We start from the raw sequence: 18,821 nt of genomic DNA on the forward strand, positions 1-18,821 counted from the left end.
AATGCCACGCTCTGATTGGCCCCCACATATTCCGCTTTCTGCAGCCTTCTCCGCGTGTTTCCGATTCCGCCAACGCAACTGCTGGCGCAGCCCCGTTGTTCCGGCGTCGCCGGGTCCTTGTTCACCTTTGGGCACTATGTCGGGTGGCCTCCTGAAGGCGCTGCGCAGCGACTCCTACGTGGAGCTGAGCCAGTACCGGGACCAGCACTTCCGGGTGAGGGAGGCCGGGCCGCCAGGGGGGAAGGCCCTGGGCCAGAACGCCGAAAAACGGTTTGCATTTGTCTCATTGTGTCGTCTCCATTATGCCGGTGTCCCGAAACGCGAAGTGCAGCCCCGGTGCCTGCTCGGGAGGCAGAGAGTGGATGCTGGAAGGGCGTTTGGATATCACGGAATCCCCTGTCTCTTATAGAAAGGGAATTTGAGGCTCGCTTTCACATTCCCTTGTAGCCGTTCCCTGTACTCGGCCAGTGCAGAGAGGTTCGAGCAGCAGTAGTGGTGGTGGCTCCCGTTTTCACGGGCTATGCCTCGGGAAAGTGACTATGTGATGAGGGGAAGAGGTGCCTTTTTCACTCCCGAGTTTGTGGAGGCACCTTTCTTACCCAGACACTGGGCCTTTAAAAGAAAAGAAAAAAAAAAAATCAGCCAAACAGTGCCCTTTGGCGCCCTGGGTTCTTTCCTTTTGTAGGCCGGCCCTACGAGGTTCTACGCGAAGTTGAGTCTTGTATCCGCCCTTGGAGAGGCTTCGGAGTGGGGGTGTGGACCAGCGAAGCTGGGCACGCTGAGGGTGACTGGGTGTCAAGATCAGAGAATTCCTGGATTTCAGAAGAGGGGGATTTAAGTTTAGGCTGTGTCACAGTGTATTTTGTGGAAAAGAAGAAGGCTGCAGATATTAAAGGCGAGCTTTTCAGTATCTGCAAAGGCGGGCGTGGGATGGAGTACGGTGGGCGGCACTCATTAACTCATTTATTTAGAAACCTTTGTTGAGTGCTGTTGTAGAAACCTCTGCTAAACCCTAGAGGGAGAGGAAAGGCTATTCCTGCACCTTAAGAGCTCATAATGCTGTACTAAGGATTGCAAATGGAGGCAAATAATCAAAATCTAAAGCAGAAATGATAAGTGGGAAGGGAAGGGCTGTAAGAATTCAAAAATGGAAAAAAAAAATCCCCTTGTGACTGGAAAAGGAGAGGACGCATATAGGAGAGGGTATAGGCGTGGAGCATGTGTAAAATGTGTTAGTAGGGTAGGAAAAAGGAAGTTTTGTTTAAGGCCAAATTGAGAAAGCTCTTACATTCCCTCGCTCAGTCAACAGTTTTTAAATGCTTACCATGTGCCAGGCGTGATTTTCACTTCTACCACTTTCACAGTTCTCATTACTTTAAACAGTTCCACATCATTACCATCTTGAATTTAAAGCATCCTGCAACATTACAACTGTGAAAGGATTCGACTTTTGCTATTATTCATCTCTGCAGTCTAAAGCCTATAGCTTTATTTAGATAGTAATGCGATCCTGTTATGCGGAATTTCTAGTGTTCCCTGAATGGAATCCACATTAATATCTTAAGTACTTACTTCACAGTTGACTTAAGCTGTAGGCTATTTGTTTGGACATTACTCACATGTGTGAGAAAAGTAGAAAGAAAAAGAAAATGTCTCCTGTACATAATTTTAACAAATCAGTACCATCAGTGATATAAAATGAATCTACTTTCTTTAATGTCTCATTCCAAAGTTGAAAACCTGTTTTTAACATAGAATGACTATTGTTCTGTGGTCTTTTCAAGGCAGTATAGGATTGGGGATAGGACTGGATTTGAATTCCAGCTACAACTACTGTGCAGCTGTGTGACCTTAGGTTACTTAACTGTCTTTCCTCCTGTGTAAAATGGGGATAATAACTTAGGATATACCTTGTATAGTTCTTCTGAGAAATGAGACTGCATACATATAAGTCTCTGACCTGCATTCCCTTGCTCCCTTTCCCCCCCACCCCCACCACTCCAGGCAGACTTAGTTACCAGTTTCTTGTGTATGATACCTGTGAATGTTCATGCTTTTAAAAAATGTAACTTGGGAGTATACCCTTCACACTGTTCTGTACCTTGCTTTTTTCATTTTGTACTACTTCTTGGAAATGTTTCATATCACTGCATGTAGATGTACATTTTTCTAAGGGCTGCACAGTTTTATATTTACAGATGTATCATAATTTATTTAATCAGTTTTCTTTTGATGTGAGTTTAGATGGTTGCTCTATCAGTGAATGTGATCATGAGGCCTATTAATCTGAGCACTGTGCTAAAAATGCATTCACAGACAAATAATGCAAAGTCGTATTCTCAGAGTGAAGGAAACTGGATCAGCGTTATATATGGAGTAGTAAATGAAGAAGGGAGGGCTACTCAGCTACTCTCCGAGCTGGAATACCACTGGTGTGGTTAATGTCACAGCCCTAACCTGGGTCACAAGGGCCTGGGAACAGATCAACTGGTAGGCCTTCTATTTCATCACATTTGTCCTCCTTTAGTGGAGGCTAGAAGGTCCAGGGACAACCTCAGTAGTTTCTGAGAAGGCATCTAAAATACCATGTCAGCCTATGATGAACCGTCTTGTCCTCAGGGACTGTCAGGTGTGTTGGCAGAAGCCCAGTTATATTCCTGTCTGTGGCTTCATCCTGTCTTCCAATTAGGAAGCCCATTAAGAAATTGAGCTCTCTCTCTTGGGGCCGGCCCGTGGCTCACTCGGGAGAGTGTGGTGCTGAGAACACCAAGGCCCCGGGTTCGGATCCCATATACGGATGGCCGGTTCGCTCACTGGCTGAGCGTGGTGCTCACAACACCAAGTCAAGGGTTAAGATCCCCTTACCGGTCATCTTTAAAAAAAAAAAAAAAAGAAATTGAGCTCTCTTTCATTTTTAGTGGTCACTGCATTTTCTCCTAAACTTAGAGGAAAACATATGAGCATGTAAGTCATCTAAGCACAGTTGTTGCTTAGAATAGTCTCTGGGTGTATTACAAGAGAAACTCTTATCTCTGAAAATCCATTTATTTTTCACTACAGAGGATAAAAGGACCTTTTCTAATATATTAGGTCAAGGTCCAGAATTTAAACTTGGACCATTAGAGAAGAATCCTGTGCTGAGGATATGGAGTGTGCAGGAAAAAGGCATGCTACTTGTGTGGCATTGTGGTACAGGAGAAGGAAGGTTGCATGCTGTATAACTTTTGAGCCTTGTCTCTCTACTAAAAGCAGTCAGAATCTTGTATGAGTGCTTCATAAAATATGAACACTCTCCTTTTATTTTTGGCAAGGGATTTGTGGTGTATTGGGAGATGAGAGATTTGATTTCCAAATCAGAATTAAGGAAATTTTTTTATCATACTTAGAAATATTACTTGAGCAAAGATCTTCATAAGTTGTATTGCTTAATTTTATCTCTATTTGAAATTCTAGGGTGACAATGAAGAACAAGAAAAATTACTGAAGAAAAGCTGTACTTTGTATGTTGGAAATCTTTCCTTTTACACAACTGAAGAACAAATCTATGAGCTTTTCAGCAAAAGTGGTGACATAAAGAAAATCATTATGGGTTTGGATAAAATGAAAAAAACAGCATGTGGATTCTGTTTTGTGGAGTATCCTTCCTGTGTATCTAATGTAGCTGTTGAGCCAGGGTAGAGCGCTGAGAATGGATGGTTGCCTGTTTTTACAAAAATGAGGATATTAGCTTAATAGCATCCCTACAGTTGTCTTTACTTCCTTCATCTACTTCTGTCCAGTGTGTCTACATTTTATATTGTGAAAGCTGTTAATTACATTCAAGTCCATGCCTTGCTTATGGTTGATTTTTTAGAAGAATGCCTTTCAAGAATTTATGCCCTTTGTGTTTTTTTTCTTAAAAAAAAAAAAGGGCAAAAGGTGTCATGAAAATAAAATCGCCATACCATTCTGAACCCCTAATTCTGTTCCCTAGAGGCAGTCAGTTACTAGTGTCATGGGTGTCTTTCCAGAAATAACCCTGTAAATTTGTGGTAGCGTATTATATGTGCTATCTTTTTAACCTGTCTTAGAAATTGTTACAAGTCAACACATTTAGGTCTATCTGTTTTTTAAATGGCTGTATAGTATTTTCATTATGTTGGTGTATATAGATTGGTTTTATAGGAAAAACTCAAAACTATTTACTTGTGATCATTTATTCTCTTTCTGGAGATTTTGTAAATATTGGACCTCCTGGATTTATCCTTTAGGTCTTTTTATTTATATATATATTTATAATTATATATATATATATATATATATATTATATATAATTATATATAAATATATATATATATATATTATATATATATATATATATATTTGGTCATTTTATTTTATATTCTTCTGAGAAATTTCCCAGACCTGATCTAATGTATTTTGAATTTTTTCTATGCCCTGAATTATGTTTGTTTTGGTTGTCTTTAAGCTGTAAATTTTCCTCATTGTCCGGTGATCTCTGGGTTTCTGTTCATAATTAAGGAAAAGAAAGCTAACTCTTTGGACCCAGGCAGGGCTTCTCTCTTAAGTTGCTAACTTCCCTTTGGGATACGTGGGTTTCCCAAATGCCAGAGTGAAAAGACTATTTTGGCCTGCTAATGTCAAAGCCACTAGGTTCTTCCATACAGGTTATTCAAAACCCTATTGTTTTATTTTTATTTTCTGGCATCAAAACCTTCCTGCTTGCAGGTCTTCCACATAGACCTTTAATTAAAGAGAGACCTTTAATTAAACCATATTTGCAGCCTCACTTCTTACTCAGCTGTTTTTTTTTTTTTTTTTTTTTTGTCTTTTTCGTGACCAGCACTCAGCCAGTGAGCGCACTGGCCATTCCTATATGGGATCCGAACCCGGGGCGGGAGTGTCGCCGCGCTCCCAGCGCAGCACTCTACCAAGTGCGCCACTTACTCAGCTGTGAAGAAAGAGCCTACTGCGATTGCTATCTCCTTCTCTAATCTCCTTCAAGAATATTTCAGACTGACTTTGTTTTATCCATTACCACTCTTCTATTCCTTGGGTGTATGCTTCTTTCCTATCCCTTTAATGGGGCCTTGAGAAAGAAAGGAGAAAATTTTGTTTACACTTATCACCTTGAACCAGAAGCCCTGCTTTTGAACCTTTTCTCCACTGTGATTTTGGTATCTGATTTCTGGGTTCAGTAAGCTGCTTCCATTCTCCTCAGACACAAGGGACCAGAGTGCCCAGGTTTTACTTTTGCCTCTGGTAGCAGTATCATAAAACAGTTCACAGGGCAAAAGAAAATCTCCTTAGTAATCAGTCTCTGAGAACCATAGTGTTTTTGCAGTTGCCTTATAGAGAGCAAAGATCAACAATCATAATGGCAGATGCCCAAAGAGAGGCTGCTATTTTCAACTAGTTTCTCTGTTTGTCCTTCTAGCATTCATTTCATTCACTGAAAAAATTATTGAATGCCTGCTATGTGCTAGGTATCGTCTAGGTGACAGACACAGGAATTTCACCAAGTGTTTTCATACCTGTGTAATTAAAGACAAGAAAAATAAGTCTAGACCAGCATTTCCCAAAACTAGTTAATAATCATAATTGCTTATACAATACTACTCCAAGTAGATCTGATTAAATAGGTTTGGGAACTACTAACCTGAGTGATACTTTGAGTCTTTCCTTCTAGTGAAGTTCTGTGGCAATTCAATATGCACTGCGACCTTCTCTTATTAAGGCTGTTATCGAAGATACAGCGCCCAATTTGGATGTTGTCATTTTTTGGATTAGAAGTGTACAGTATGTGCTCTAAACCTGCACCAAACATATTTAATATTTTGCAAACCAAGGGCTGGCCCTTGGCTCACTTGTGAGTATGTGGTGCTGTTAACACTAAGGCCATGGGTTCGGATCCCTATATAGGGATGGCCGTTTAGCTCACTTGGGAGAGCGTGGTGCTGACAACACCAAGTCAAGGATTAAGATCCCCTTACCAGTCATCTTTCTTAAAAAAAAAAAAAAAAAAAAATTTGCAAACCGAATTATGGGGACAATGGGACCAAGTAAGTATTAACAAGAATATCCAGGGAACCATGATGAACTTAGCTGTGGATAAGTGTCATATTTATGTCCCTAGGTGCTTCTGGACCAACCTCCAGCAGGCCTGTACAAGCTGAATTATTGTCTTTGAACTGTGTCTGGTTGGATTAGCTTTTGTACTTTTTCTTAACAACTCGGCTTCATTTAGGTGTTCCTGCATTTCCAAAAATGTTTGGAGAAATGCTAGTGTTCCTTAATACTTATACTTAAGATACTATTCAAGAGCAGATGCAGAAAATGCTATGCGATACATAAATGGAACTCGTCTGGATGACCGGATCATTCGCACAGACTGGGATGCAGGCTTTAAGGAGGGCAGGCAGTATGGACGTGGGCGATCTGGGGGCCAGGTATGCAGGAAGGGTCTCTGGGCTCAGGCTTCACTTGGGGTTCCAGTCAGAATGACAGGTGTTTTGTCAATTTGTATTTGCACTTTTATAAATATCTTTGTGCCTATAACCTTGGCTTGAAGTGAATCTGAAAACCATCCACTGGTTTTGGTAAATTGCTTTTTTAATCCTTGAAATAGTATATTCTATACATTTCTACAAGTAAACATTATTGAAGTACTGGTTAGATATTTTCCACCTGCAAGAATGTCTAGAACAAAAGCAAAATGGACCAAAATGAGTTTTGAGTTTTAAGTTTTCACTTTAAAATAGAGTCTTACTGCTTGAATGTTCAGATTATGGCATCTGAAAAGGTTTAGCTGTTTGTCTGACATGTTTGTGGGAGGCATATTTGTTACACCAGTCTCTAGACTATAACTGTGTTCTTTTCAATGAAGGTACGAGACGAATATCGGCAGGACTATGATGCTGGGAGAGGCGGCTATGGAAAACTGGCACAAAACCAGTGAGTGATGAGAGCTTTGTCAGTGAAAAACTCACTCCTTTGGCCTGTTGAATTTATTGAAGAACATTACCCAAGATCTACAAACCAACCCATTTTTACCAAGCTTTGATCAGTGTCTCTACTGAGCTGGAAACCTCTCTGTGATATTCCTCTGGAAATTATTAAATGACAGAATCCAAAAGAATGCCTTTAATTCTAGTCTTAGAGAATCTAGGCCATGTGCCAGGTTACCAGAATGATTTCCCGTTACCAGGTCAAAAACTGTGTTCCTGATCTATAATGTTGATTAGTTTGTCAGCCAAAAATACTATACTACTTTTAGGGAGACTGGAAAAATTAAATTTGTTTTACCACATTTGAGTTGTAAGTAGGTTCCTGATCTACACTGGGGCCTGGAGTTATTCTTTTTTAAATTTAAGTTTACATGAGATAAAGTTTAATAAATGGAACTTTGCTATGTGGTATAGCTTTGCTCTAAATTAGAAACAGATATTTGACAACTGAATTTGTTTTCTATTGACTTCTAATCTCTAAATGCAAACTTGGAGGTCAAGGGACCTGCCGAAATTGTATGTGTGAAAGTAAGCTTTAGACAGTCCCAGGGAACAACATCTGCTTCCATGCTTTACATATCAGAAAATTAGGAAATTAGAAAAAATAAGGGTTTGTAATAGAGAACCTCAAATACTCTAGGGGATGGGGGTGACAGTGTCAGTAGGAAATGGGATGAAACAGCAAGAGACATGAAACAGTGCCTCGATATGATGAAGGTTGCTGTCAGGGCCATTAGATTTATTCTTTTAAGTTTTCAGAGTGATCTTGGGAATGGAGTGGGTTTAAAAAGGAGCTTGGAAGGGCTGACTGGTTAGCTCAGTTGGTTAGAGTATGCTGCTATACCAAGGTCCAGGGTTCTGTAGACCAACCAGCTCCCTCACTCCCTCAAAAAGGAGCTTGAAGATTGAGAGGATGCTTAAAAAGAACAGACGTACTTCCTGCAGGAAATGTCTGTCTCAGCCAATTCTCACATTGAAGTCTGTTTTATTTTTTTGCCCAAACTGTACATACTGATGTTCAAGTCTTAATAGTGAGCTGATGGTCTCTATAATAGAGAGTCTAGATAGTGTATTTTGCATTTATAAGGCAAGAGGTGATTTCTAATATTATATGTGAGCTATTGCTTGTCTAGTATAATTTGCCCCGATATGAAAAAATGTGAATTTTTTTTCATCTAGCAACAGAGTTATCTTCTAACTTCTAGTAGTTCGTGGAAGTTGGGGGCTGAAGTACCTCAATGTGATTGTCTTCCATGTACAGTCAGTGTAGGTTTTCACAAATTCAAACTGGTTATCTGAATTTTTTTAAAAACTAATTAGTTGTAAGTCCCTAGGAAGAAACCATTTGCAAACATTTAATTTAAATGAGAATACACTTCATTTTTAAAATTTCTTTTTACACTGTAGTTTGAACTTATTTTGTATTCCTTTGTAGTAAAACATAATTCATTTATATAGGCCTTAAAACCACACACAGTGGTTCTTATTTGAATTTGTCTTCTGTAACAGGTTTCAATAAAGTTGGACCAAATTATCATTGTCTTTGCCCATTTCCTCCCCCATAAAGAGGGACATGTTCTGGAATTCCCTTACTCTGGACTACCTGTGTATGAGTTCTGAGGGGAATCTATGAGTAATGTGCAGAATTTACTTGTCCATTTTGATTTGACAGTTGCTACTTAGCTATGGCTTTTCATGTGAGGAGTGAGTGCAGATGTTCTTGTCAACATGATAAAAGATGTACCTAGCAACCTTCTCTATTGATGGAGGAATAAATTAGTTTTTTTCCAGAAAACATATGCTCTGGATGATTGGAAGGGAAGGGAAATAAGGGTTGAATTAAGAGGACCTGATGTTTCTTGGGCTTGAGGACACTGAATATGACAGTCTTTACATTGCATTCTTACCTATTTGTCAGGAACAATATCTGACCCATTTCTCACTTTAATCAGAGAAAGTGAAAATTCATACATGTATGCTAAGATTAGGGAATACAATATGTGGGTGAAATGTCAGATCTAGCCAGACTGGGATCTGTAGACTTATTGGGTCCCTATACATTATTAGCTAAAGCATAAAACTTGAGACTTGCTTTAGAGTACTAATACCCCATATGGTAGCCATTAGCCACTTGTAGCTATTTAAGTAAAATAAAATTAAGCATTCAGGGTCTCATCATACCATATTTTAAATGTTTAATAGCCACATGTGGCTAGTGGCTATTGTGACTGATGAAAATACAGAACATTTCCATCACTGCAGAAGATTTTATTGGATACTACTGCTCTATAGGTAGGCTGCTTAGGGCCCACTGTTCACTGTCCTTAAATGAACCGTGTCATGACTGGAATGTCACTGGGAAAAAATACTACTCAACGAACAGTACATGTTAATTCAATACAAGAGAACACAAGTTTATAAAGGCATTTAGTTTATTTCTCAAAAAAATATTTTGCTAGAAGGGTTGAATACTGTAATTTTACATGATAATTTTTAAATAAATTCTTTTTCTGACCAACAGGTACCGTTTTAAGTGAACAGCTTGTCCAGGTCTGATTTTGTAACATCCAAATACAATGAGCACTTCCCTGATAGTATTCCCTAGGTCTTCTTAATCATCTACAGGCCAGGAGGCAGAGCCTACACATAACAAAGTATGTGCTTTATAACTGCTGAATTCAGTTTCTTATATAACTAAGCAGGGCAGGTAATCAGTATATCTAATCCACACTATTAATACACAGTTTCTCACCTGAAGGGTCTGACCACCCACCCAGATCCCCCAATTACTTCTAACCCAGGGAAGCAGTGAACCACAACTGCAGAGAAAAAGGGCAGCTCAGATTAGGCTAGTGCTGGCTGTGTCCCAGTTAGGTCTGTTTTTGTTTTGTCCCAACTATAAATTCAAGATGACCATGTTACTCATATGCAATGTTAAGTAGAAAAGCCAAAAAAATGTGATTTAGGGATTATTGGCAGCAACTGCTTCTTTTTCCTTCCTTAAAAGGCTACCTGAAGGTTGATTACCTATAATTCTTGGCAGAAGTTAACTAAAAGTTGAATTAAATCTGCAACAGATTGAACAAAAGGAAAAACCACTGGAAAGCAGCAACTATTGCCGGATAAGTTTGCTGATGGAGAGTACCGGGCAGCTTGTTGAAGGCTTGTCTTAAGTAGCTTTTAGTTTGTACCCATCTCCAAAAGCATAAGGTCTGCATACCTTGTGGACACTGAAACAGTTCAGTGCCAAGCTTGCGACAGTAATGTCTGTCTCTCACCAACAACCCAGAATATATTTCAAAAACGCCTTTGTTGCAAGGAAGCAATTATTGCAAACATCAGGACAAAGGACATTTTAATCTAGGACTTGAGCTAAACAGAGGTTTACACCAAATCACGAGAAGAGAGGGAAAAGCAACTATGTGTGCTGAAACCAAGTTTCATGAATGACAAACATTTTAAAAAACAGACTTAAAATATTCATTTAGGCTAAACCAAGCGAGGCAGTGCACTTCAAGGTGCCCATTAAGCTGGAAGTGAGTCACTGGACTTGGACATCTCACCTAAGGGTCTCTATGCTTATCCCTGCACACCTCAAGTGCTGACAAGATAACCACTTCTCCAATTGGAGGAAATGGCAACTCAAGCTCTGGGTGTTAATTAAGTTCCTTACAGGAACATAATTCTGTCTCTTCTGTATGCCTGGTTCTGTCAGTGAGCAAGTGAGATACTTCCTCACTCTGAAGTACAAGACATTTCAAATTGACAGCCTAGTTACTGGCTACTTTGGTAAAGCCCAAAACAAAAAATCAGAGGCAAATGTCTCACATACAAATTTTGAAAAACCTCATGTTTATATATCATGTCTTAAAAATCTCAAGAATCTTTCCCACTTTAAAGTGTCATCTTTCCTAATGCTGACACAACCCTATCTGTAGCAGCATAAAGTGCCTCTACTCTCAGTCTTTTTAATGACTTGAAGCACAATAAGAAATACTGACCTGGTTCTATACTAAGGAGTCTGAGTCTAAAGGACTTGGGAGAGGAAAGTGCTGGGGCTACTTCCCCGTGTCCACACTGGTGCTGGGAACCCTGCATGTAAACATGGTCTGACTCAACCTTAAACTGTTGGCAGTCAGCCCTCTCAGTCATACCCTATAGCCAACTTAAACATTTTAGCTCTTTCTTTTCAACACCCCACACCTAACCAGGTATAAATTCAGGTATCTTCTGCCATTTACTTGATATTTTTCTGTACAAGCTTCTGAGTTTCTTACATATATATTTGTTGTTTTTTGCCCCAGGTTCAGAAAAGATAATTGGGTAGGTTTAATATGCATTTTATTTCCTTTCCTTTCAAATATGTCCTAAAAGGCCAGACTAAAGATAGATCCAGTACTTTACTCCTAATGCAGCTAAGTGCAAAGACAGGTCCACTTCAGCCTTTCCCCAGAAGATGAGGTTCAACAGAAGAGGAAAAAGAACTCCTGTGCTAGAGTTTCAAGACTGGTGACAAAAAAGCCAAATGAGCCCTGCATGTTGCTAAGATCACTAAAGATAAACCTCTAGTACATTTGCTGCACTCTCATAGAATCAAGTTGTCTTTACTACCTTCCCTCTTCTCCTCACTCACCTGCAAAAGACCTGAAGTCAGTCTTTGATTTTGAATGTTTATATTTTAAACACCCCTGAAATAGAAAAGTATTTGGTAAATCTTTCATATGGTAGGCAACAAAAGGGAAGTGACCATTTGCAAATTACCCCTAGAAAGGCTGAACTCATTTGTTTGACCCCAGGTTTGAGGGATGTTAAGTTTTTTTTAACAGATCAAAAACAGAAAAACCCAGGGAATTCAATGTCCTAGCAAAAGCCTTCATAAGATGTAGGGCATGTACTATAATTCTTAAAACCAAGATTGAAGTCTCATTTGTTAAGGTAACTGGCCCCCAAGGCTGCTGGGTTTTTTACTCATAACTTAATCAACTCTTCCCAAAGCAGGCACTATGCTTTCAAGTGTGCCTCCGTAAACAGAACACACCAGTCAGTTTACTTCCATCTCTCTCTTCAAAAGGAATGCCTCTCACTCTCTAAGACTCACTTGGAGAGGGAATCCAGTGAAAGGTGCTGCCGATAAAAGTACAACAGGACTGGCTTTGTCAAAACCACTCCTAGCTACACTTTAGGCCCCAGGGAACATTTACTATTCTCAGAGTAATGTACCAAACACATCTTGCATTTTTATTAGGTTCTGGGAGTAAATTTTAAACCTGTGTTCAGTTCACATCTAACTAAGTTTCAAAAGCCGCACCAAATCTACTAAGCTTTTTTTTTTTCATACTCTTCACTGCATGCTGTCTATATGCATGCACTTGAATAATAAATATTAAATATGGGGTGGACACACAGAATCCATAAAGTTAAAAATGAAACCAAACTGAACATTAAAAAATAGTACATGGTAGCTGGAGAAATGGATAAGGGCAAAAAGTAAATCTGAGGTAATAATAGTGGCCCAACACCACTGATCTGAAATATCTGTAAAAATTCAAATAAGCATTTGGAGATTCAAGTAACAAACCATCTGCTCCAACTTGGTCAGACTTCCCAGAGTCCCCGCTGAGTTTCAGTCCATGAGGCGGCACTCACACAGCTCCTTGTAAATCCTCTTCCGTACTCGGGGCATGTCTTCTTGTGAAAACTGGAAAGGCTGCTCTAAGGCGAGGCACTTGCAGTACTGTAAAGGTCCCAGAAACACTTAAATGGCATGTCGAGCTGTGTACAGGCCACTGCATTTTACCAGATGCAGACCTAATAGGGTCTAAGGCAGCATTTTAAAGTTTGTTTAAACTTGTTGTAAAAACATCGTTTTAAAACATTTACCTCCAAATTATAGTCAACTTTCCAAATAAGTATATGGCTTGGGGTCTCCCCTTCCTCTCAACCTAGTACTGTGAAAAGCAGCAACTGATAAAGAAGCTCCAGTTCCTCCCAAAGTACAACATGCTGAGAATACAGCTAGACCTAACGTGTCCTTTAAGTGGGAATGTGAATTTGTTTACAAACCCCAAACATTCATGAGGTATATGAATCAACCTGTCTTCCATCACTGCAAATCTCTAAATTCATGGATTATATAGTATAATTTCCTTCAGAAACGTATGTAAAACTGAAATTTTTCCATAGCCCTTTCAGACTTCTAAGGAGACCTACAGCATGAGATGGCAGTTTTTGAATGTGGTCCTTATTTCAAACCTAATTATTCTATGACAAAGACCTGCAGGTTGCTTGCCAATGATTAAAAAAAAAAAAAAAAATCAACTGGCCAGATAGCTCACTTGGGAGAGTGTGGTGCTGTGCTGGTAATACCAAGGTCATGGGTTCAGATCTCCATACTACTGGCCAGCCACCAAAAAAAAAAAAAAAATTAATTCTGCAAATGCCAATGGTCTATGGTATGGCCAAATTCAAGTCAGTTTCTAGTATGGCTTACTAATAACTCCTGATGTGACAAAGATAATACCCACTGCTCATTTTTAGCCTTAGAAAGCAGTTCTTCCTTAACGATAACATCTGAAAATGTAGAAACTACTGCTCCTCAACAATAAAGGGAGGGAGGGAAAGTACTGTTGGCTGAATCTAGTATCACGTATACATACAGGGACTGCCATCTCTCCTCCCTAAACCCAACAAATTCAATTCACACATTGTAAATTCTGAAAAAACAGGATTTCTTTACCTGGAGCACAAAGACTCCACAGTCACTGTCATTTTTCTGTTGTGGAATACACTGAGGGAAAAAACAAAATGGTCATTAAAATAAAATCAAGAACTCCTCTCCAGATAAGTAAAATTCTTTTATGAAAAAATGGACAAGAGCTAGGAAATGTCTCTCAGTCCAGGACAGCTGGAGTATACCTCTGGTATCTTAAGTGTCTAAAGTGTTTATGATATTGAATGTTGTACCCCACAGGTATGTACAATCAACTATATCCCAATAAAAAAATAAAGTGTTTACAGAGGCATCTGGCCACATGAAAAGACAAAGGCTATCAAGTGGCAACCACAATATATAGAACATTTTGTCTAAATACGAGAAATGGAAAATCAAATTTAAAACCTATTTTAATCATATCCATTTGGATAACCAGTTTTGCTATCAATTTACTGACAATGAAATCAAAATGGAACTGTGGACCACATACTCCAGGCCTCTGAATACTTAGATGGTAATAACTCTGCTTAGCAGTCTTCACTTTTCATCTCATATTATACAACTCTGTCCTATCTTTGAAAGAAATCATGAAGGTAAACAGTTTATTTTCAAAAGAACTGTTTACTGTATTCTGCCTAAAGTGGGGATATGAAAGGTCCAGACTAAATTTAGAATACCTAGATATTCTAGTTGGGTAAAAGTCAGAAAATTTACAAGTTCAGTTCTGATTTGAACTGTTATACAAGGTTATTTAAAACACAAAACTTATGCTTAATTTTAAAATTTCACATTTGGTTCAGTTCAAGGATGGCTTAATCAATCTTGTCCCTTTGGGTTTGGGTTAAAGGTTTATTTCAAGACCTGTCTATAATAGTGTGTTAATGACCTCAGTTCAAGGACCCGACTCTATCAACAGTTCTGATATCTTTTGGGGAAGGTCACAATTAAGCTTTAGTTTTCTCATCTACAGAATAAAGATAATACTTATCCCTAAATGACCGCCCTACCTCACAGGCTGTAAGGATCAAATGAAATCATGTACATCAAAAACACTTTGAAAACAATAAAGTACTAACCATAAAATGTAAGACACTGGTATTCATGACAAGACTGAGAGGCTATGTATAGACACTCTGCCCCACATACGGATTTAATGTCTGTGGGCCAAACATGGTGGTGCTTCCAGACTGAACTCAGACTGAAGTACTCAGGCCACTGTCTTCCCCATATGCCTGACAAGTAGCACAGTGCATTTGTTCTCTTAGTGGACCCATACAGTCATTTTTGCATTTCTCTGGGTCTATGTGGGTCATCCAGAAAGAAGACAAGAGGAAGGTGCCACCAAAAAAAAAAAATTTTTTTTTTTAAACAGAGCACGACATCATTAGCAACTGCCCCAGGAATGAAATGACTGCAGTTACTTGCTTCCAGCAAGCACTAAAGTATTGAGCAGATAGATGATGAATTCTAAAGTGAGGTTTACTCTGAGCTGCCTCCCTGGAGCCTCCAGGCTCTCACTGGTATCTCTGCCACTAGTCTAGTCTTCAAATGCTCTTAAAGGCACCCACACCTTAGATCACTCCATCCCTGGACATGCCCGGGTTTCATTTTTATCACATACTTACCTTCGTTACAGCAGTCTGCCAACCCTGAAGAAATTCAGGTCTATTTTTTTCTCTGGCTTCAGTCAGCAAATACTTTCTTATGTTCTGGTTAAAAAGAAACCACAACACAGACACTGTGTTCCATCAGTTGGTGAAAAATGGAACCTGCCCACAACAGACAGATGCAAAGGAGAAGGCTGTGTCCCCATAATTGGGCAGGGTATACATTAAAGAGTTTAAAGTTGGAACTTTATTTCAGACATTTCATTTTGTATTGTTAAGGAAGACTCAGAACTTCTGTCCTCAATGTATGCACTTAGACTGTAGACACTGGTATTTGTTTAATTAGAACATTTTATGAGATAGTTAACCTTTTCTAGCAGTAAGTCAACTTGGTGCATTTGAAACTTACATACCGACAAAACACAAAAAAGTCTTAATAATCACTGCCAATGCTCAATAGAGGGAAGGAACCCATGACGAGAATCATTAATAATGAAAAATATATTCCAATTATATCTACCATACTCTTTATTTTTGAGGGCTGCAAGAAAGGTAATACTTAGTTTCTGGAAAGTTACACTCAAACCCATTCTGAATAATGAATACAATCAAGTCCACTGTTAAAATCTCTACCAAGATGAAGACTCCTAGAGTTAAAAAAAAAAAGTCTCTTACTCCCTTTAAAGTGGAGTAGAAATAGAAGCCACCTCTTTGGAAGAAAAAACTTTTGGTGAAAGCAAATAATATTTAACAAGGTATGATTACACATTGCTCCTCTCCCTTCAAACAACTAACTTCAAATTCTCTGAATAAGCAGTATGTAAATTCATAAGTGAACTATAGGCAAAAAAGACTTGTCCTTAAAAATGTACATTCAGTATTTACTGAGCATTTATAAATAGTAGTGAATAAAGCTGTTGTAGTCCTTGCTCTCATGAAATCCACATATTTATTTGGTGACTATTTAAAATATTTCTCAAGTCTTTGGGAATACAGGTGCCAACTCTCATTTAGTCACTTCTATGACCCCCTAAATCAAAAACAGCCTAACCCCACCTACCTGGATGATTGTGCTTGGCTCTAAACAACTTTCAGCTATCACCAAACAAGTCTGCTCTTAGGGTAATTTTGCAAATGTGCAAAATTATCAGGCCAATTGTAATTTTGCTGAAACGGTAAGAACTTTGCAAGAGGTTTTGTACAAAAATTCAGATGAATTTTTCAGTGACTGCAGAAGCAGGCCCCCAATAATCCAGAATCAATTTAGAAATCAAATACCTGTTTTATAAACAAAATACTGTTTCACTGTCATTTGCTCCATGAAGGCAAATGTCTGTCTAATCCCTCCCTAATTTCCCAATACCAGTGCTTGGCATAAAGCAGAGACACAGTAAATATTTCCTAGATGATTTTCTTGACACCTTTGCCTTCCTCTGCCTGTCATAATCTGATTCTTAAGGGCACTGATATGGCTGTGCTTTTGTTTGTATCTTTTCAGGTTTGTCCAGGGAGGAGGTGATACACATAGGCTCTGGCGGGGGCGAGGGGGGGAATGTGTTGGTTATGAGATAGGCAAGAATTTAAGATAAGGGAACTGGAAAAACACTCACACCTGATATCGTACCAACTGTCCTAGACTGGAATTAGAGAACTCTGGGCCCAGGAAGATTTCTCGCAGCCTTTTTTTTTTTTTTTTTTTTTCTGGATTGCTTGGAGCCAAAAACTTGGATTTTGAAAACTTGATTTTCCTCATTGTTTTCTTTATGCTGAGTTTTTAAATTAAATTTTAATTACACAAGCAATATAAGAGGCTGATTGGTTAGCTCAGTTGGTTAGAGCACAGCCTTATAATGGCAAGGTCATGGGTTTAGATCCCCATACCAGCCAGCCACTAAAAAAAAGAATACATTCTCCTTTAAAAAAATTAAAATATCCCGAGTAAGGCTAAATCCCCAATTAGTCCTACTCCTTTATACACTTACCCAAAGGTAATCACTGATATCAAAATGGTAAGCATCTATTCCATCTTTTTACTTACAAATATATATGTATGTACCTGTAGGTATGTGTGTATACCTATGTATGTGTATATGTACATATATGTGTGTGTGTGTATATATATATACACACACATATACATGAATGTATACTTGTATTTTTTTTTTCTATAAACATATTATATTGTATCATCCCACAACTGGCTTTTTAAAACTCAATTATGTCTTAGACACCTTTCCATATTTGGACATGGAGATCTACTATATTCTTAAGCACCATGGTCAGTTTAATGGTGTGAATACACTATAGTGTATTTAGCTATTCTCTTGGTAGAGCTAAATTTAGATTGCTTTCTTTTTCATTATTATAAATAATTCTGCAGTAAACATCCTAGTACATGCTCCACCCTTGTGTAAATGTACAAGCATATGTGTAGAGTAAATACCAAAAAATAGAACTGGTATGCAATAGGATATGCATCTTTTTAATTTATAAGGCACTTAGAACTGATTAGAATTGCAATTGTCCCCAAGTGGCCATATCAATTTATACACCCCACGAGAACATATGAGAATGCCTATTTTCCTACACCCATATAATTATTCAAACTTTTTCTAATATAATGAGCAAATATGAAACCCTGATGTAGTTTTGTTTTTTGTAAAAAAAGATGACCGGTAAGGGGATCTTAACCCTTGACTTGGTGTTGTCAGCACCACAATCTCCAAGTGAGCTAACCAGCCATCCCTATATAGGGATCCAAATCCCATGGCCTTGGTGTTATCAGCACTGCACTCTCCCAAGTGAGCCATGGGCCGGCCCCAAAACCCTGATGTAGTTTTAATTTGTGTTTCTCTTATTCCTGGTAAGGCTAAACATCTCTCTATATGTTTAATGGTTACTTACATTTTCCGCAAAATTACTTGTATTGTCTTTTGTCCATTTCTATTATTGTCCTTTTTTCCATCTTTATTCATTTGTAGGAGTTTTTTTTTTTTTTAAGTTTTCTGGATGGTAATTGTCTATTATATATATCACAAACATTTTCTCCAAGTCTGTCTTTGTCTTTTAACTTTATGACATACAGAAGTTTTAAATTATGATATGGTTAAATTTATCAAACTCTTCCTTGTGTCTTTTTTTTTGGTTCTGTATAAGACAGCCTTCCCTATTCCAAGAACACGATATCTTCTATATTTTATTCAAATATGTTTAAAGTTTTGTGTTTTATATTTAGGTCTTTATTTCATCTGGAATTTGTTTTTGTAAGTAGTATGAAGTAAGGATTTATATTTCACTATTCCAAATAGACAGCTAATTTTCCCAGAGCCATAACTGAATAAACTGTCCTTTTCCAACTTTACCATATACTAAATTCCCATATACACAAGTTATTTCTGAATTCTTTATGCTATTCTGCCAAACTATTTGTTCATTCCTTTTTTTTTTTTTTTTTTTCTTTTTTTTTTTTTAAATATTACTACTGCCGTTTTATTT

The 18,821-nt window shown here is 38.3% G+C and overlaps 2 protein-coding genes across 5 annotated transcripts in view; one reads left to right on the forward strand and one right to left on the reverse strand.

Annotated features, from left to right (window-relative positions):
- The first annotated feature begins 90 nt into the window (after positions 1-90).
- Positions 91-8,462, forward strand: NCBP2 (nuclear cap binding protein subunit 2). Of its 2 annotated transcripts, none has more exons than XM_063108377.1 (4): positions 91-214; positions 3,454-3,635; positions 6,311-6,449; positions 6,887-8,462. In XM_063108377.1, exons 1-4 carry the CDS (start codon positions 137-139, stop codon positions 6,956-6,958), a joined length of 471 nt encoding a protein of 156 aa, XP_062964447.1. In that variant the 5' UTR covers positions 91-136; the 3' UTR covers positions 6,959-8,462. The 2 variants fall into 2 exon arrangements, with proteins under 2 accessions (XP_062964447.1, XP_062964456.1); XM_063108386.1 differs by having other exon boundaries at positions 202-270.
- A 1,883-nt stretch (positions 8,463-10,345) lies between these two features.
- SENP5 (SUMO specific peptidase 5) overlaps positions 10,346-18,821 on the reverse strand; it is a 68,190-nt gene continuing 59,714 nt past the window's right edge. For all 3 annotated transcript variants that reach the window (XM_063107223.1, XM_063107208.1, XM_063107209.1), the window contains 3 exons: positions 15,345-15,428; positions 13,744-13,794; positions 10,346-12,741 (listed from right to left, as the gene is read on the reverse strand). In XM_063107223.1, the coding sequence (XP_062963293.1) occupies positions 12,631-12,741; positions 13,744-13,794; positions 15,345-15,428 (246 nt within the window). In that variant the 3' untranslated portion in view covers positions 10,346-12,630. The remainder of the gene's footprint in view (positions 12,742-13,743; positions 13,795-15,344; positions 15,429-18,821) is intronic.

Source organism: Cynocephalus volans, chromosome 1, assembly GCF_027409185.1.
Source record: "Cynocephalus volans isolate mCynVol1 chromosome 1, mCynVol1.pri, whole genome shotgun sequence".
NCBI classification, from domain to species: Eukaryota; Metazoa; Chordata; class Mammalia; order Dermoptera; family Cynocephalidae; genus Cynocephalus; species Cynocephalus volans.

What these genes read in the sequence shown, in the direction of transcription:
- NCBP2 (XM_063108377.1), top strand. Translation starts at nt 137, where the DNA reads ATGTCGGGTGGCCTCCTGAAGGCGCTGCGCAGCGACTCCTACGTGGAG. An exon ending in ACCGGGACCAGCACTTCCGG is followed by an intron (nt 215 to 3,453) that starts GTGAGGGAGGCC and finishes TTGAAATTCTAG; the next exon opens with GGTGACAATGAAGAACAAGA. An exon ending in TGTGGATTCTGTTTTGTGGA is followed by an intron (nt 3,636 to 6,310) that starts GTATCCTTCCTG and finishes CTTATACTTAAG; the next exon opens with ATACTATTCAAGAGCAGATG.